The following is a 16,456-nucleotide window of genomic DNA, read 5'->3' as shown; positions in this document are numbered from 1 at the left end:
AACCCACTTTGTGACTTTTATTGTAACCTTTCCTTATCCGAATGAATAAATTTTTGGATTTTTATCAAAAAGAAGAAGAAGATGGGGTCGAATGCTATAGTTCGGAGCGCGCCGGGTTTGGACAAGGCTTGTTTTGAGATAGTCCAATAGACTTTGGATTGGGTAAAATGGGTAAAATTAAGCTCAAAATGGACCTGAATTGGGCTTTGATATAGTTTTATCGAGTTGGACATTAAAGGCACTCTTAGAGAAGATCTTAAAGTTGCTTCATTGATGGTGATTGATTGAACATAGGTGGCACATTCATTATCTCTCGTTTATAGAAAGATAAGAGTACAGAGAGTGAGAAACAAGAACCCTAATAAATAAATAAGAATTATAATTTATTTTATTGTGGTTTGATCTGATTTTAATTTATCTCTCTGTATGATTCACATCAACCTAAAATAATTAGATTTTTCATCCAAATTCAATGGTGCAAATGTTAGAGTCAGGGTCAATGTTTATTGAGGCTAATATTTTTCGTGGTAAGTTGCTAAATAATCAAACTATTCATATCATCCTCAAATTATACTAACTTTTTAGGTAATTAAGTTTTTTCTCATATTTTTAGTAAGGCTAATAATTGCAAACCAAGGGAGAATCCATGAGAGTAAAATATTTAACCTTAAAATATAAGGAGTTAAATTAAAATCGATAAACACTACTATATAAAATTTTTGTGATCTAACCAACATTTTATATTATTAATTGGTTAATTTTGTGGCCAGTTCTCGTGTTCCTATATGTGTATGATTTAGACTTATTATGACATGGTTTGAGAAATAAGTAGTACATTTTGTTGAGTTAATAATTAGCTCACTGAGCTCATTGCATGATCTACAATAAGAAATAACTAGTTAAATAGAGTTGTTTTTAGTGCAATTTGATTCCTATCCTCTTATTTAAACTCATGAAGGAAGGGGAAAAGATATATATATATATATATATAAAAGATCATTTGAAAGATTCCAAATAGTGTGGCAGATTAAATATGCTACTGAGCTCTGCAAACTTCACAAGGAAAGCCACACAATTATCAAGTATATTATTACTTAACTGTGGACAGGTTGACTTAAATAAGGCTACTTAAATTTTATTTTATGTATATATAGATCATAGCAACAGCTACTCCACATGTAACCTAGAATCCAGTAGAACTTTATTCCATGATAAAATTACAAAAATAAATAAAATATTTAAACTTTCATTACTAAAATATATTGAGCTAATATGTTTATATTTACTAAATTGCTCTTATCTCACTCCTAATATAATTTTTTAGATTAGATAGCAGCAGTTTTGAAATATATTGAATCTTATGGGATACAGTATTGAGATGCGATCTTAGTATTTTTGGAGTCTTGAATTGATCATACTTTGTTAGAAATTTGTGTTTTGGTTTGTCTACCAAGCTGCTATGAAAGTTTAATTTGGTTAGATAATTAACTCAATATGGTGATTAATTTATATTATATTTGTCTATAAAAAAAATTGGGCTTATTTATTAAATGATCTTAATACTATTAGTAAGACAGCCAAAATTTACGGTAAACTAAGAGGTAATTTAAATATGTATATTTATATTTTATTAAAATTAATAAAATATTCTCTGCTGCCATTAGGTGGATGTTAACTAAAACTGGAGTCTAATAATAAATATTCATATAATACGGTGTGCATGAGAATAAAAGCCAAACTTAGACTAGGAAATGCTAAAGATATTGGGTGTAAATTATAAATTACTTATTAAAAAATAAAGGGTGTGAAAGGTAAATTTCCCTTGCTCGTTTACTCTGCCATGCAGAAAATCCATCTCATTGGTCATCTCTGAAGTGATCTTATACTTAAACACACGAAGCATAGATTTTATATACACAACTGCCATCATATAATAGTATTTAGTTTCTATAAAAAGTTCCGAGTTCCAACTACACACACAAAGGTTGTTGTCTTCCATTATATATAATATTAATTTATTTATACAATTTCAAGGTAGTGTCGTCTTTGGGTCTCTTTGACTCTTGCTCAACTTATAGCAGAAACCCTAATCACGCTCCATCTTTTATTTTTTTTATCTAACCTTATCTTCGCTCTCTTTCTCACATCCCTTATCTTTGTCTCTCGTCATTCATGGTAGGTCGTTGGAGGTCTTCGTTCTCACTGGTAGTAGTGGGAATCTAATAGAAGAAGATAACAGCAAGAAGAGGCAACCAAAAAGATCCCATCTTGGTCCACCTCTCGCCACTGTTTGCCATGTGGCTTTGCCCCGGAGTATAAAGGCGGTGCATTTATCGATGCCCATGGCCTCCTCGGCCTCATTCGTCATACGCGCCCCGCTGTCCTCCCAGGACGAGGACGACTCGCTTCTCTTCTCCGACGCGAGCGAGGGCGAGAGCTTCGAGTCCGCGTCCGCGTCCGACGGGGAAATGGGCGCGAGGCCGAAAGCCCAGATCACCGGACTGGACGAGGAGGAAGAGGAGGAGGATTTGGATGATGGAGATGGCTTCTCTGGGGTGGCCAGAGTTGCTTTGCGGGATCAAGTTTCGATCTTGGCGGATAAAGGCGAGGGTTTTGAAGGTGAGGGAAACGACCCATCATTGGGAAATCGGCTTTCAGGGGCTGTGGAGCGTGAAGGTGCGGTGGATGGCTCCAAAGGTGATTTTGGTCAGAGCTCGAAGGACGAGAGTTTGCGTGTGGAAGAGGAGGATTTGATAAAGGATGAGGCTATTGCTGTTGCTGCTGGAGCCAATTATTCTTTGGGTGGTGAGGAAGATGACCCATCATTAGGAACTCAGGTTTCGGCGGCTGTGGATGGTGGAATTGGGGCGGAGAGCTCAAAAGACGATAATTTGGGTGTGGAAGAGGAGGATTTGATCAAAGATGAGGCTATTGCTGTTGCTGATGGAACCGATGATTCATCATTACGAACTCAGGTTTCGGTGGCTGTGGATGGTGGAATTGGGGTGGAGAGCTCAAAAGACGAGAATTTGCGTGTGGAAGAGGAGGATTTGATCAACGGTGAGGCTATTGCTGTTGCTGCTGGAGCCGATGATTCTTTGGCTGGTGAGGAAGATGACCCATCATTAGGAACACAGGTTTCGGTGGCTGTGGATAGTGGAATTGGGACGGAGAGCTCAAAAGACGATAATTTGGGTGTGGAAGAGGAGGATTTGATCAAGGATGAGGCTATTGCTGGTGCTGATGGAGCCGATGATTCTTTGGGTGGTGAGGGAGATGACCCATCATTACGCACTCAGGTTTTGGCAGATGTGGATGGTGGAATTGGGGTGGAGAGCTCAAAGGATGAGAATTTGGGTGTGGAAGAGGAGGATTTGATCAACGGTGAGGCTATTGCCGTTGCTGCTGGAGCCGATAATTCTTTGGGTGGTGAGGGAGATGACCCATCATTAGGAACACTGGTTTTGGTGGCTGTGGATAGTGGAATTGGGATAGAGAGCTCAAAAGATGATATGGCCGATGGCAAGAACCTGGAAGAGAAGTTGGAAGATGAGGCTTTGGGTTTTGATTTGGAGAATTTGATCACCGATCTCCCTTCTGAGGCTGCTGATTCTTTGAGTTTCAATGTTGGATCCGCAGAAGGAGACATGAAAGAAAGAAACTCTGATGATCAAGATGAGAACTTGGTTGGTGAATTGGAAGAAGGTGCTGCCCCTTATGCTGATGATAGAGTCGACTCAAACTCGAATCTTGAATCTGTAAGTGCCTCTGTTTCTGGTATTGATGGAAGCTCTTCTACTCTTTCTATGTATTCTGTTAAGGATGTGGGTGCTGCGGAGAAGTTTGGTACTGAGACTAGTCTAGGAGCTATTAATGGCTCTGGGAAGTCTGAGAATTTCAAGGAAAGTTATGGACTTGAACTTGATTCTGTGAATAGTCGGAATCGGGAAACTAGTGGTGATATAACAAGAATTTATTCTGCTGAAAAATTTGGTGAGTCCAAGCCTGACATCATCACAGATGGTGGTGATATGGTTTCAGTCCTTGAGGTTGTGTCCTCGCCTAACCTAAGTGAAGCAGAAGTGGAGCTTGTGGGGAGGTCAGATTTGTCTAATGATAGATGTGATTATGAGAAAACTGATGAACGCCAAAATGTTGGTGATAGTGCTTTTGTGGCTGCTGTTGATGGAGACATTGAGCTGAATGGAGAAAACTCTATACCAGTGGAGCAGCACATGGAGGAGTCGGAGGAAGGCTCTCCCAACACAAGCATTCATTCAGGTATGGATAGCTCAAGAGATTGCTCACAAAAAGTAGACGGTCAGATTGTTTCTGATTCAGATGAAGAGGTGGATGACTATGAGGAGGGTGACGCTAAGGAAGTGTTCGATTCTGCTGCCTTGGCTGCACTTCTGAAGGCAGTAACCGGCTCTTCACCTGATGGGAGTGTCATTGTGACTTCTCAAGATAGTTCAAGGATCTTTTCCGTTGACAGTGCTGGTTTGGGCTCAGCTCCACAGTTAAGGCCAGCTCCTCCCATCCCAGCTCGGCCAAATTATTTTGCCCCATCTGAACCTGAAATTGAAGTGAACGATGAGGAGAAGAAGTTGCATGAGAAGGTTGAGCAGATAAGGGTCAAGTTCCTGTGGCTTATTCACAGGTTGGGCTATTCTCCTGAAGACACAGTTGCCATGCAAGTACTTCACCGGCTAAGCCTTGCTGAAGGTATTCGACGTGGGAGGCAAACCAATCATGCCTTCAGCCTTGCGGAGGCCAGAAAGAAGGCTGTGGAGCTTGAGGGAAAGGGTAAAGAGGATTTGGACTTTAGCTGTAACATATTAGTTCTTGGAGCGACTGGAGTAGGCAAGAGTGCAACAATAAATTCTATCTTTGGTGAAGAAAAATCTCAAACCAATGCTTTTGGACCAGCAACTGCTTCTGTGAGAGAGATTGTTGGGACTGTAGATGGTGTTAAGATTCGCATTATCGATACTCCAGGCCTTAAATCCTCTGGAATGGACCAAGCATTGAATAGGAAGATACTGTTATCTGTAAAGAAGTATACCAAGAGATGTCCTCCAGATATTGTTTTGTATGTGGACCGCATGGATACCCATACTCGAGATTTTAATGATTTGCCTCTATTAAGATCCATTACTAGTACTTTGGGCTCATCGATATGGTTCAAGACCATCATTGCTCTCACACATGCTGCTGCTCCTCCTCCTTATGGGCCCAGTGGTTCTCAGCTAAGTTATGATATGTTTGTAGCTAAAAGGTCTCATCTTGTTCAGCAGGTGCTTCGACAAGCGGCTGGGGATATGCGTCTGATGAATCCTGTGGGTCTTGTTGAGAATCATTCCTCATGTAGGATGAACGCGGAGGGGGAAAGGGTGCTGCCCAATGGCGTAAATTGGCGACCTCAGATGCTGTTGTTGTGCTACTCTTCAAAGATGCTATCTGAAGCTGATTCCCTTATAAAACTTCAAGATCCTTCTCCTGGAAAGCTCTATGGATTTCGTTTCCGTTCTCCACCGCTTCCTTCCTTGTTATCTTCTCTCTTGCAGTCTAAAGCACACCCGAAGCTTTCCACTGAACAAGATGGTGCAAATGGAGACTCTGATATTGATCTGGATGACTTAGATGCCGATCAAGAGGATGAAGAAGATGAGTACGATCAGCTTCCACCGTTTAAACCACTGAAGAAAACTCATATTGCCAAGCTTTCTAAGGAGCAAAGGAGAGCCTACTTTGATGAGTATGATTACCGTGTCAAGCTTCTTCAGAAGAAACAATGGAAGGAGGAGCTTCGAAGATTAAGGGAAATCAAGAAGAGAGGGAAAGGTAACCAGGATGGTTTTGCATCCAGTGAGCTGCCTGAAGATTTTGATCAAGAGAATGCTCCTTCAGCTGTTCCAGTTCCATTGCCAGATATGGTATTGCCTCCTTCATTTGACTGTGATTGTCCCACATATCGATATCGGTTTCTGGAGCCAACCTCACAACTTCTGGCTCGGCCTGTTATGGATAGATATGGATGGGATCATGATTGTGGATACGACGGCGTTAGCCTTGAAGAAAGCCTTGCTGTCGCTGGCAGGTTTCCTGCTGTGGTATCAGTTCAAGTCACTAAGGACAAGAAGGAATTCAGCATCCACTTGGATTCATCAATCTCAGCCAAGCATGGGGAAAATGGCTCCACACTTGCTGGTTTTGATGTACAACCCATTGGGCAGCAGCTAGCTTACGTATTTCGAGGTGAGACCAAATTCAAGAACTTCAAGAAGAATAAAACCACTGGTGGTATTTCTGTGACCTTCTTAGGGGACACTGTGGCTACTGGAATGAAGATTGAAGACCAGCTTTCTGTTGGGAAGAGGGTGGCACTGGTTGCAAGTACTGGTGCTGTCCGAGCACAGCGTGATACTGCATTTGGAGCCAACTTGGAGGCGCGCCTTCATGAGAAGAATTATCCAATTGGCGAAGTCCTTTCGACACTGGGATTATCTTTAATGAGGTGGCGTAGTGACTTGGCTTTGGGGGCAAATTTGCAGTCTCAGCTCTCTGTTGGGAGGAGTGCAAAGATGGCAGTTCATATTGGATTGAATAATAAACTGAGTGGACAAATCACTGTTAGGACAAGCACTTCTGAACAACTTCAGATTGCACTAGTGGGTATCCTTCCAATTGTTATGTCGATATTCAATAGCCTTCGATCTGGTGGGTCTTTTTCTTGTTAATTAGATCATGAGAGTAAAAGCTACTCGAGGCTCTTAAGGTCGATAATCTGTTATCAGTCATGTCTTTGTTTACATGTTGTTCTGACTACAGATTAAGGTTCCTGCAGTTGTTGCAGTTATTTTTGGTCATCATTTAATCTGAAGAGAGCTATGCATAACAGCATATGAGTTGGCATCAGGGCAGTATTACTGTTGTTAAAAATTGATTCATATATTATGTGGATGCTATCTTTTCTCACTTCCACGGCGACTAACGCCTTCTATGCTAGTAGCACATCTGGATACTGATTACAGTGGCCTGTAATTGATCATTTAACTTGAATCAGTTCAAGGTGCGATACCTTCTGACTAATATTTTACTCTCTTCTCTTTCAAACAGCATCCATCTCTCATAGTTGCTTTGTGATTGTTAAAGTGCGTAATGGAACAAAATGTGGATCATTTGGAAACTCTTGTCTTGTTGCCTCTTTTATTAGAATTAAATTGACTGGGGAAAGTTTATTGCTAATTATTTTATCCTCTTCAAATGGATTATTAATAGGAGTGTTCTTCATTATCTACTGCTTTTTAGGAGCGACTTGAGCTATGAGAGACATTACATAGAAAAGACTTGAATCTGCGTCTCAATCTTTGTCATTTTTATGTCACCAGTTTGAAAGGTTTTGGTTTGATGCAGTTTGAGTGATGGAAGTAATTTGACTTAAATATTTTTTTCCAGAAGTAATTTTATTGTTGTCTTTGATTTAATTACACTGTAATCATTGTCTTGACTTCTAAATTTAATTGTGATGATGCTGTTTTGAAGTTGGTTTTGGCTTTGGAGATGGTTGTTGTCAATGCTTCAGATTTTGCTCATATGATTAGGAGCAATTTATCAATTCCCTTTGATGAGAAAAACTCCAATAATTGTGAGGTCTTGAGAGGATAGGGATCTACAAAATTTATCTAAGGATAATAGGAACAGTCTTTTTATTTATTTATTTATTATTATTTTTTTGAGAACGTAGGGGAAGAATCCATATATTATTTGTACTCATACGTTAACTTTGTAAAATATAGCTATTTATGTATACGATAAGACACTCAAATTTCTCAGTATACACAAAATAGAACGTTTTTTTTAAGATTAATTAATTAAAAAAATACTAAGGGAAATTATATTTCTGCTCTTTGTTAGGTATAAATTTACTTCACTTCCCTCGTTTTTTATAGTAATATTCAAACTGAAACTGCTACTTTTTTTCATCATATTTGATTTATCCGTAGATCAAAATTGAAGATACTTATTAGAAACAAAGTTATAATAATTGAATAAATTATTCAATGCATCTAAAATAATACCAATTAAATTTTAGATGATAAGACGTAAAAATATATATAAATATATTCAATATATTTATTATTTGAAATTCAACTTATATTATTTTAAATACATTGAAAAACTTACTCAATCATATATAATTTTTTATATAATAAATATCTTAAAATTTAACTTGTAGATTCATCAAATATGATAAAAAAAAATATATAATATATTTAGTTTAAACATAACAGATAAAATTATAGAGGAGTGAAGTGAATTTATATCTAACCACGGGGTAAAATATAGTTTACCCTACATACTTATATTTGCCTCCATACCATGTTGGCATTCTTTAGAATCAAAGGGTAATCTTTCATACGTTTTTAAGTTTGAACAGAAGCATCCAAAACGTAACAAGTTGGATACCAAAAAGACAATAATATCCTTATCAATAACCAGCTGGCCACAGTTGGTTACCGCGTGAAGAGATTATTCACCAAAATTTGAAACACAAATAAGTTTATAATCTTTAAAAAAAACACTTATTCTAACCTGAAAAAAGAAAAAAGAAAAAAGAAAAATAAATAAAGTTTGAAGGAATATAATTCATTTAAAATCCACTTTTATCTCGAGCATATATACAAAACTACATCTGATATAACATATTGAAAGAATGTTATCAGGCAAGAAGAGAGAAGATCTTCTTCCTGTTCCAATTTTGAAAATTAAAAAAAAAAACCAACAATTTATATTTCATTGGCAAAGGTGAATCCTTGCATATAAACTATCTTCATATCACAACACTTCCTTTAGAATTGCTACTAAATTTTATGAGCAGAAATTGCAACTTAGAAGAGCTACTCATCTGAGTAATATAAATTGGAAGAAATGCTAACATGAGAAGTGATCAAATGCCTCTTTAAAACACATATTTCATCAGTCCTAGCTAGGTATGGTGTAAAATCTATAGCCCTCACAGTCTTCCCAACCATTCATTAAATTCTTCCTAATTGCAGAAAAGATTTTTCTACTAGATACCATCAAGATAGAGGACCATCTGACAACATTTGTGTGGCCACCAATGGCCTAGGTAAGAGGAAGAGAGAGATACCTAGTCAATCTTTATTTAGGAAAGTACCCACTTCAATCTTTTAACATTTACCAATTTGAAACACAAACACAAACACAAACATACACTCTCTCAATTTTACCTCCCATGTCACCACCAATGTCTTACTCCAGTATCCAGTAGCAAAGCATTGGTGCTATAAGATGGCACAAGATGCTTTAGTATTAATTAAGAAAAAGAAAATAAAAAAGAGAACTTTAGCACCTATAACCCATCTCATGTTGCAACATGTTGCAATGATTAACTTTCAAATTAAATTTCACCCCCACAAGACCAAAGCCATTAGATAAAGGTTACTTACTTCGACTCTAATGCACACAAAGTGGGATTGAGATGCCCCCCCCAAGCCTCCAATGGTTTTGCACAAAGACACCCAATTCCTTCCTTCCTTACTTCCCTTTTTCTTTCTTTCCTCTTTCCTATGTTACTCTCCCCCTCTCCTCCCTTTTCCAACTTCTCAAGTCTTCCTCTTCTTACGTTTTAATGATGAAGAACAACTAATTGTGCTCATAAGACACCTTAAATTCCAATAATTCTCCCTGCCGACACCCATAAATGTCAATTTTTCCCAAAGAATCCAAACCAAAATAGAAGGATCCAATCCAACCGATCAAACAGCATCCCTAGAGAAGGTTCACAATGCCAGGAAAAGAAGGAATTTTTTGAAACAAATTCACACATACGAAGTCACAATTCCAACAGAAAAGGACATAAAAATTAGACCCCTTTTGTTGTTGTTTTTACATAACAAGCTTGATTAGTCCTCAATTTACAATCCCAATACAACAACAACATCATCATCAACAATAGCAACAACAATGGCAGCATTAATTCTTTATTATAATGTAAGTGAACATCACCACGACGACCAGGACAACAACGACGACAACAAGTGACATACCCAATTAATCTTTCTACCTCTAAACGAGAAAAGGACCGATTTTTTTTCTTCGTCTAGCGAACAAATCAAGACGAAAGGAAACATACCAGCAAGACGAATTCCTCAGCCACGGCATCGGGTAATGGCGGAGCAACCACGGGAGTAAGGATTAGCCTGGGCACCAGGGCGGCAGTTGTAGTACGAGGCGCCGCGTCGAGAACAAGGAACACTATCGCGGCGGAGAGCGCCGTAGCTGATGTAACCGGAGGTGGCGAGGATGCGGCGGCTCACCTCCGAGCTGAGATCGAACTCCTCCTCGCCGGCGAGGCACTCGGCTGTCGTACCACTGCAAGACGACTGTGGGACCCAGCTAAGGTGGAGGTGGTCGCCGGCCACGGAGGCGGCAGCAACTGCGGCGAGAAAAGGTAGGAAGAGGAGGAAGAATGGGAGTTTGGCCATGTGGTGGGTTCGGATCTTTGCGGACAAGGTGTTTGGTTTTATTCCGCAGCGGAGAGAAAGGGAGAAAAAATAAATAGCTTTCTTGTGCGCTTATTTGTGTCTCTCCCTCTCTCTATACATACTACCTTGTGGCCGCCCACCAAACCAAGTAGAGAGAGAGAGAGAGGTGCTATGTAATGTGGGGGATTTAATACGGAGAGAGGAGGGTTGGTGATGAGCAATAATCTCACTCACAAGTGGGCATTTTTTTTGGCTTGGACTTGGAGATAGGGATCATCGTATACGCTCTCTTTTCATATATTATACCTTTTACCATTCTAACGATCTGCTTGTTGAAACACCTTGCATTTAATCCTCACAAAAATGTTCACCAGATGATTTGCGCAAAGAACCGAAAAAAGTCTACTGCTACAAGAAATAATTTACTTATTAAAAGCTACTATCCTATTCAAACTTATTTCAAAACTACTACACTTTCTATCATCTTTATATATCATATAATAGTTTTTATCTAAAGTAAATTGATAACGGTTTATATACAATGTCACGATATATATATATATATATATATATATAATAAATTGATTTCCGAGACAATCATTTTATATTTATAAAAATAAAAAGTTTTTTAAGTGTAAGAAAAGAAAAGGTAGCATAAAAATTGTTGTGACAGACAACAACAACAGACAACTATTTTTTTACTTAGGCACTGAGCTAGTAAGCTGCCAAAAGTAGTAGTAGTTTTAGAATTAGTTTGTTAGTCTGGTTAAAAACTATAGTGCAGCACTAGTTTGATAAAAACTTCAATGAATTTTCATGACTATGATTGCACAGTCATTCTTGATTTATCCCATCAAGGTCTCTTCTTTTACCAAGAGTTGAGCAGTCTTCAAATCTGCTATCTATTAAATTCTTGCAAGAACTAATAGCAGTTTGGTTGAAGAATATCTACAGATTATACAAAACTAGCCCTATTTTTTTACGCTTTAAAAGTAAAATACTAATAAATTCAGTGTTTATATCGAAGTAAATTGATAAACTTACCGACGGGTTTATTTAAATAATTTCATATAAAAACACTGACGGATTTAATTATATTAGTGGAAAAAGAAGTTGAATTTTTAGTGTTTCTTCTTGTTAGATAAAACACTAAATAAGATACTAATGAGTTTGGTCAAGAAAAACTAGAGATCACCTCCTCTTTGGGATGAGCTAGGGCGAAAGGCCTCTCTGAATGGCCTTTGGAACAACATTTAGGCCTGTCTCTCAGGTTCAGAGATCGACTGTGCAAAGGAGATCGTACCATAGAAGAGGTGCTTAGGATTGCAGATTAGATTAATTCAAGATGACAGAGTATTGGCATGGTTATTTACTCCCCATTAAGATTGATTCAATTCTACCAAGTTGAGATTAATCCTTATGTTTTCATAAGATTAATTAAACGCTGAGTTCATCAAATCTTAGTCTAATATAACTCATCAAAATTAGATTAGATCTTTCCCTTGCAGCCTTAGTTTTTGTCATGCGAATCTAGAATTAATTAACCAATTGCATGATTAGCTCACTAATTAATCTGATCACATATATATGCTTTGGAAGAGAATCAAACAAATGGTTGGCATTTAGGAGTCCCTAAGAACTTCTCCCTTTTTTCTTCCTTCCAACTCAAACCAACTAAGATAGAATCAATTCCAAAAGATATACTTTTCCTCTTGTCTCTCTTTTGCAAAAGAGGAATCTCCTCGCCTTTTCTTTATACCATTAGCCTCAGGCCCTCAGTAGATTCCTTTCCTAGTTATAACAATTATCTAGTTTATGTTGTATGATGCTTCTTCTTTACAATTATCTAGTTTAAGTTTGATGTAACTTTGCTACTGGATGTGGCAAACATCTTGGTGATAGAAAAAAAGAATTCAAAGAAATTATTACCTGAAAACTTTGAAGCTATTGAAAGATAAAGAAGCTGTAAAAAGATATCTGGACTTGGTTTTAACCATCTATATTTCTATCTTCTAATTCTGATACATACAAGAAGAAGAAGAAGAAGAAGATGAAGAAAGATTTGGTTTGATCAAGCTGTTCTCATGGTCCAAAGTTATGCACACAAGATCTGGATCCATCTCTCTATCTTCTCATACTTGTGGATGCTACCATCCTACTCTATGCAAGTGATACAACCAAGTTTACTCTTTACAACCAAACTGGTTGTCTGCTTAATCTTTCCAGATCTATCTATGTGTGACTCCATGGCCCCAAGAACATAACTCTTCTTATAGGATCTTCAAAGCTCGAAAGCCGACAAGCCTCACCGGAGTTCGACATCCCTTGTTCTTTCCGGGGAGGAGCGCTCCCGCTCCCGCTCCCGCTCCCCGCCGGCGAAACCTTAGCTGCACTGTATGCCTTCCTCAGCTTATCTCCAATAGCTTGTTTCATCTCATGAGCCCATGAGCCTTCTCCTGGTAGATTATGTGGTGGTCTCATAATTTACTCCAAGAAAGTTCACCTGATTCACTACTTCAAAGATAACAAGTAGTTGCAATTGAGATCAGAAGCATTGGAGAAGGGAGAGGCTATTTATAGGATAAGATCATGATGTATTGATGGAGAGGAAAGTGGATGCATCCATTAGACCTACCATGTGTTGATGCTTGCCATGCATGCATGCATCATGCATGCATGCTTGGATGACCATCATGTATATGTCTGCAGTGCAGGATAAGAGCAGTGGAAGGATAACACCCATCACTGTTGTGGGGCTAAGCTTCAGTTGGATGCTTGTGCTAGTGCTCTTTGATTCCTTGTCAATTAGCATCCATTTCTCCATCACCAAGCTGGACTTTATAGACTTCTCAATGGCATGGCATAGAAGTATTTTTGTGATGAGCTGCTTACACTTTATGCCCTCCAATCATAGTTGCAAATTAAGAATCTTTGCTCCCTCACCTTTATTGTTGGGAGTTATTGGGGGTGTGTGGGTATATGGTCACAAAACTATAGGAGAGGAAATAAGAAGTGTTCTTGATAAGAGCACATCCTAAGAAATTTGGCAAGGGCATCTTGGAAAATCTAAATATTTCTCAAAAAAAGGGATCTTATCGAGTTGTCGATCGATGTAGGTCTCGCACCAAATATTGTACCTAGATAGTAGTTACGAATTTATTTACCTGTGCGGATGACTTCTAGCTCAGGTGAACACCGATAGAACCGTTTTGTAGATATAGCAATTTTGTTCAATAAAAATCGCAAACTCGATGATCAATCTTTGATATTCTTAGTAAATTAAAGAGACACAATAGGAATTGATCAACCATTTGGATAAAAAAAAATTTATTACTAAAAATTGCTAACTCAGATAGTGATTTTAGTAGATGTGTATATATTATCTTACATGATATTTATATGGACTAAAACAAAATTAGTAGTGTAAATAAATTTGTAACTCTCACTTAATTGGATACATTATTTTGTGTGCAGAGCTAAACCAGTCAAACTCGAATATAATGGGTCAATTTTGATAAGCCTGGCGACTAGTCAAGGGAATAAATGCATAAGCTTATCATATACTCTTGTATAATGGAGTGAAATGAAATAAAGATGATCAAGAATAGACTATAGGCATATTCCTTTTAATTTGTATACTTAAATATTCAAAATCAAGGAGAAAAATAGGAGTGGGTAATAGTAAATCACTTCAATCACAATTGCAGTTAGTCTTGTTCCCTGTATAGAACTTTGGGCTGGTGAACCAATTAGGTAGTTATTCAAGTCCTTGTTCATAGAAGAAATCTCTTAACCTTAACTATGGTTACAAAGGAGTATGAATGTATTATTTCTTAGGGATCATTACACTAAAACTCTTTTAGAGTCTACTTTCCCATGCACCTCCTCATTTTTTATACCCATGGATACCCTAAACTATGAAAAAAACCTCTTAGCCCCTGATGATATTAGTAGAAGAAAATTAAATGACTATCTTACTATCAACTTTTTTTTTTAATTTTTCTCTAAAATAAGAGTAAAATGTTTTTTAGAGAGCCTAACAATTAAAGGTGATCATTAGGCCGATCGAGCCAGACTAGAATTTTATAGCTCTTTACCACTCACGAGATATTAGGCTTGGGCTAGGTGTAACGGGCTGGTTATAGAAGAAAATAATTATATTATAATGGGCTTCCTATAAAAATATTTTAGTTAATTTTCATAGAAACATACTTATATTGTGATATCTAATAAATTATGACATGAGACCAAAAAATTATAAAAATAGACAAGCATAACGGGCCAGGCTCAAGCCAAACTTAGGCCGAGCAGGTCAGGGCCGATGATTAGGTCTACCTCGCATTGATCAGTGAAACTCACATGTTGTTTTTTAAAAGAAAATTCTGATGGAAAGCTAACTCGAAGGGGTTTGCAAAGATTTTCTATAGTTAAAGGCATATTAATATGTCATGAAAAAGAAAGAGTGATTTATGTCAAAATGAGGAACAATTTATAGAACCTAGGTGTAATTATTTTTTGTTGTAATATGTGACATGTCTTGTTTCATTTTCTTGGATTCAGACCAACACATGGCACCTTACATTATTATTTTGGCTCTATTTTCCAATAGAAATTACAAAAGGTAAGTATATTTATGATTATCTTTGACATGAATGTATGATTTCCAACTTCTAGCTGCCATTTTATTAGCATCAAATATCTAGATATCAATTGAATGTAACTTTTATTCCACAAAGTTTGCATTTTCTCAAGACCAACCTCAAAATTAAGAAAAGGAAATGAAAGTTAATTAACACCATGCTTTAATCTAAGAGTTGGTGGCATAATTGCAATCTCTCTCAATTAGGTAAACTTGCTTTTTCCAAATCATTTGTGTAGGTCATAGCTATACAGCTGTAAGAATAATGTTGCATGAAAGTAATTGCATTTGATACTTTTCATTACCTTTACTTAATAGCTTAAATTTTTAGAGTAGTCGATAAGTTAATCTCCGGTCTTAATACTTTCTTTTACTTGCTTGTACAAATATAAAGTGTAATATAAAAATTAGTTTTTAGTTTATGGAGATCATAAATTTCTTATCAATGGATGTCAAGACTATTAGACTTCATATCTTGAAGTTGGTCTAAGATAATGACAATCACTGGATTCATCTAATCCTATAATGATATAAAGATAAAGACTTTATCTTTCAGTTCAGATTAGAATTAAAAAATGTCTCATTGATGGATTAACATACCTATTGATTACTTTATAAATATGCATTTGGTTGTTAGTCTGATCAACTATGCATCCCAAAGTTCTCCATCAAACAAGATGCCAAAGAGGTATTGAGCCATTCTTCAATCAATAGGGAAGAAGGATTAGTGTTGTAAATCAGCAATCTACCTTTGCTTTTAATGTCTTAAAAATATTTTAAGCAAATTTTATCCTGCCAACAAGTAACAAAATAGATAATATTTACTTTAAATATAAAACAACCTAAAATACTCCTGATTTGACTTTAAAATATAATACTGGATTTATATTTACCTTAATCTAAAAAGAACTTATTCAATAGTATTAAGGTTATTTTGCATCAATAGTTACTTTAACTCATCTATATAGTAACTTTTTGTTAAGAAAATTAACAGTAGAATATTTTTTTATACATTTTAAATAAAAATATAATGGTTAAAATGATAGTAAAAATAGAATATATTTTTGATAATTTTTTTTTCCTTTTCTCCTATGAGCTACAAAACAAAACACAAAGGCTTAAACCTAGCTCTTCATCAATCAAACAAAGATGAGAGGATATCCCACACTGGGTCTTGCATACTTTTTCCCTCTAATACTTTTTTTTATTAATAAAACACTAGCTTGGTTGACTAACACCAACCTACTCCTCCATTATTGTCCTTGCCCACTACTAACTCATAATAACATATAATGATTCCAAGATA

At 36.8% G+C, this 16,456-nt stretch overlaps 2 protein-coding genes across 2 annotated transcripts; one reads left to right on the top strand and one right to left on the bottom strand.

The window, feature by feature from the left end:
- The first annotated feature begins 2,076 nt into the window (after positions 1–2,076).
- LOC140788635 (translocase of chloroplast 159, chloroplastic-like) lies at positions 2,077–6,978 on the top strand. Its single transcript, XM_073137981.1, has one exon. It carries the CDS (start codon positions 2,337–2,339, stop codon positions 6,738–6,740), a length of 4,404 nt encoding a protein of 1,467 aa, XP_072994082.1. The 5' UTR covers positions 2,077–2,336; the 3' UTR covers positions 6,741–6,978.
- Positions 6,979–9,865: 2,887 nt separating this feature from the next.
- LOC140788634 (protein RALF-like 33) lies at positions 9,866–10,746 on the bottom strand. Its single transcript, XM_073137980.1, has one exon. It carries the CDS (start codon positions 10,509–10,511, stop codon positions 10,176–10,178), a length of 336 nt encoding a protein of 111 aa, XP_072994081.1. The 5' UTR covers positions 10,512–10,746; the 3' UTR covers positions 9,866–10,175.
- Between the last annotated feature and the right edge of the window lie 5,710 nt (positions 10,747–16,456).

Source organism: Typha latifolia, chromosome 5, assembly GCF_019914945.1.
Source record: "Typha latifolia isolate L0001 chromosome 5, TyphaL0001v2, whole genome shotgun sequence".
NCBI classification, from domain to species: Eukaryota; Viridiplantae; Streptophyta; class Magnoliopsida; order Poales; family Typhaceae; genus Typha; species Typha latifolia.
This window is presented reverse-complemented; position numbering and strand designations above follow the sequence as displayed.